We start from the raw sequence: 4,108 nt of genomic DNA on the forward strand, positions 1-4,108 counted from the left end.
AAAGGACTTGTATCTCTGAAATTCCTCGGAAAGAATTTATACCGGGGAATTAAGAAAGGAACACAGAGGCGTAACAATATGTATTTAAACCAGAATAGTACAATGCGTCCATTCTGGTTAGTTATATACTTGTGTCTTTCTGGTCAATATACATTTTTGTTTAAACTGGAAATTGTACTATACCCATTTCAGTTATTATATAATATAATAGTCAGATAATATGTTGTATCCATTCTAATAGTTATACACGACAATTTCAGCCATACAGATGCGCTATCCTATGTTATCTTTACGTGTTTGAGCCAAAAAATGTGTTGCATTCATTCTGGCTGTTATTCACACATAACCACATTATGCTCCAATCGGTTGGCGTGAAACCAAATGAAAGCCGTCTTAGGATGTCATATGACTTTTCAATTAAAACATTGATATCTGAATGTCAATATTAAGATCTACTACTTAAACAAGAAAATCTGTTCCCACGAATCGTCGAGTTGCATTTTTTTATTACTAATACTAGCAGAAACGCCGCCCTACGGGCAGCTAATTTTGCTAGTAATTACTAATCGTATTATTAATACCTTATTGAAAAACATTTAGAAAAAGTGAACATATTTTTAAAAATGATTTTTCTGGGAAGAGTGTTCGGATTGTGCTGATGTAAGCTGTAATGTTTTATATATTAAAAGTGATATCCTTTATTGAAAAAAGTTTTAAGAACTACAATTACATCAATAAAGATAAAGTCAAACCCTCACGTACAGTCCTAATGAAAGTCGTGTTCTTGTTTATTTAAAATTGTGTTCTGTGATAAAGAAACGGTTGTTGCACATACGGTAGTTATTTTTCTAATTGTCCGAATCTTGAATAACCAAAGTGTGAAATTTGTTATGGATATTTGTTTGTGGTGCCATTCAACAGATGGCGCCACATCGTATTTATTATTGTGGGCACATACATAGATACACGTAGAGGCTCTACGTCCATTATAGTAAGATTCGGATGTTTTAAGTCCTGATTTTGAAATACTTATTTCTTCGGGATTTACAATGGAATATATCTTCAAACTGAATAAAATATTCTTATATTTTTAAATATTACGATTTGCAAATATTTTAAATTTTCCGCTTTAGAAAAAAAAATATGGATATGTTATCTTAACATTTTAGTTTCTTTATAACGATTTTAGGTACTACCTGAAGAAGGGTTTTGGCCTAAAAAGTTGTCATCATTGCAAAATAATGTTTTTCATCTGTTTATGTTCCTCTTTGGCAATTTATTATAATTAATGCTCTTATAATCTACAATTATACCCTCCCTGGTGGCTCAGCAGTAAGTCTGAAGGCTTATAACACTAACAATCGGGTTTCAATACCCGCTGTTGGCAGAGCATAGCCTATTGTGTAACTTTGTGCTTAACAAGAAACAAACCTACCACTATGTAGTGTGGGAGCATTATGAAAAACATTTTCTAATGACAGATACACTAAGCACGCATAATTTAAGTAACTGTTTAAAAAGTTTGAAGAAATATGTAAGTAATCATTTATTTGCACATTTTAAACAAAATTGCTTTCAGTGTTTAAAACTTCAGATACGTTATGTGGAATAGAATTTTCCATTGCATTGAATGGGAGATGGCAGAGTTGTATTGCATGAAAGTAAAAAAAAAAAATGCCTATTCATAATTGAATCATAACTGACACTCCCCACCGCCAACAAAAAGTAATTTGATCTATTATATGCAAAGTTTGGAGAAACACATTTGGGTTCTGCAAACCTTTGTGAATATTGATACTATTATTCTGTTAGCAACAACAAAAAATCACAGTATTTTAATTTCAATTAAAATCATTCAAGCAAATTTTTACTAACTGGTGAAAGTCAATTAATAATCTTCAATACTAGAGAAATCGGAGCCTAGCACGGCTGGTGGTTAGAGTGTTCGACTCGCAGTCTGGGGGTTACGGGTTTGAATATCCTCACCGGACACGCTTGCCCTTTCAGTAGTGGGGGGGCGTTATAAAGTTACGATTAATCTTACTTTTCGTTAGTAAAGAGTAGCCCAAGAGTTGGCGGTGGGTTGTATTGATTGGCTGTCTTCCCTCTAGTCCATCACTTTTGAATTAGGAAGACTATCGCAGATAGCCCTCTAATAGCTTTGCGCGAAATTCAACAAATAAACAAACAAAAAATATTTAACATATCTAAATACCATAATGTTACATTAGTATTGTTGATACAACGGCATCCTATTATGGCCACTACAGTTAAAAGTTGACTTCACTACTACCGGCTCAAAGCACACTCTAGTGTATGGTTTAGTTCTGTGGTCATTCACAGGTGATTAAATTGGAGGATGCGCTGAATACGGTTTTGGTTCTCTGCATATATATTTGAGCCAGAAAATTCACTTGTATTAATCCATGTGTGTGTGTATACATCGCTGTATTTTCGTTATTATTGTGTTGCGCAAGTGGTCTTGTTTTTCTTTAACAGTCATTCACTTATTCTCTTGTGAGGCTTAACAGATGGGCGGAACGTCTTTGGAAAGTAAGAAGTTCCATTCTTGATAGATAGAGTGACCAATATGTCATTACAATTTCACTACTAGATGGCTCTTAATACGAACCTGGCGCCAGATCTACCGTAAATGGTTGTAAGTTCCCATGATGCTAGGCGTACTACCCGCTTGTCACCTCGACGTCAGACCCATGTTCACAGTTACTGAATGGAAGAACGACGCAGTAAACTTACTATTCTGAGGCGCTTTTCGGTGAAAACGCCTGCCACTTTAAACGGAATAGTACGAAACTCCGTAGAAGCATGCCGAGACGCAAACAAGATCGGCCGTTGAGAATGAAATGTAAGTATTTTTGGGATTTTTTCGTGTTACTATCAATAAAAACTTATTCGTTACTCCTACAGGAACAAACGGAGGTTGGTATGGGAAATTAATACAATGTGGGTTCAACCAGATAGGCTTCAACGTCTTAAGTTGGTTGCGTTAGTGCAAATGTTACCTGGAAAGTTTTCTCAAATATCCAAATAATTCCATCTTTATCAAGAAAGGAAATGTTGTTCCTGCAGATTTTCAGTAGCCTCATGTCATGTGCTGTTTATTCATTTATATCAATCGTGGAACTGTGGCGTGGACGTCAGTAAAATGTCATTTTTATTTCCTTGTGCTGCTGTCTAATCTGTTTTACGACAGCCATCAATTATTAATTGTTCTACAAATAATATAGTATATGAAAAAGAATCTGCTTAAATTAATCTGTGTTTGAATTTGTTGGATTAAAATTCCGCTCATCACTCTCGGATAGACTGAAAAAAAAAATCATAGACATAGATTAAGGCTGGCGCATGCCATCAGATAGGCGCCTACTTCATGTTAGTGTTTTTTGTTATCTCGCGGCCTCAACTCTCGGGAAGCCGAATTTATACCTACGTTGAAGTGGAATACCGTTTGATTCTAGCATTTCCTCAAGTTTCACTGTCACGCAACTTGCGATTTAACACGACTTGATAATGCTGTGAACCTTTACACGTGTTTTTCTCTATTAACGGAGTCACATTTATCGGCAATATAACTAACTACCTGCTAGATTATCAGATCTCATCACTAATCTCACTATAAATTTACATATCCTCCCTGTGATGAATTTCCCATGTAATATTGTCTACCTTATTTTAAGTATCCGTGTATACACTAAGCATTTTATGTTACCACCCCTTATTTTCATTGTGTCATGTAAGGTGAATGGTGTGCTTTATACGAGTATTAACAGTTGACTAATGACAGTATAAGCATAACCATATTTTTCCAAAACCTAATAAAGATTGTTTCTCTGAATAGCCAGAATACAACCTAGCAATCCAGCTATATGTTGTTACAAAAAACAAAATCCAAGGAATTCTGAAATTTTGTTTTCATTTATAAATATATGTTTAAATAGGTGATATTAAAATAATTGAATTTATGTTAAGCTTAAATTATTTCGGAGCTTCAAAAATATACTCAGTTATATTTTCTTTTTTTTTTCGTTTAAATACGCATCGAGATGAAACTTTTTTATCGTTTTTTTTTTACCAAAATCCCAAAATA

General features: G+C 34.3%; 1 protein-coding gene across 1 annotated transcript in view; it reads left to right on the forward strand.

The window, feature by feature from the left end:
• The first annotated feature begins 2,767 nt into the window (after positions 1–2,767).
• Positions 2,768–4,108, forward strand: part of LOC106462916 (protein tiptop-like) — a 109,701-nt gene continuing 108,360 nt past the window's right edge. The window contains exon 1 of the mRNA XM_022390563.1: positions 2,768–2,866. Coding sequence (XP_022246271.1) covers positions 2,827–2,866 — 40 coding nt within the window. The 5' untranslated portion in view covers positions 2,768–2,826. The remainder of the gene's footprint in view (positions 2,867–4,108) is intronic.

The sequence above is a fragment of the Limulus polyphemus genome, unplaced genomic scaffold (genome assembly GCF_000517525.1).
Source record: "Limulus polyphemus unplaced genomic scaffold, Limulus_polyphemus-2.1.2 Scaffold49, whole genome shotgun sequence".
In the NCBI taxonomy this organism is placed as follows: domain Eukaryota; kingdom Metazoa; phylum Arthropoda; class Merostomata; order Xiphosura; family Limulidae; genus Limulus; species Limulus polyphemus.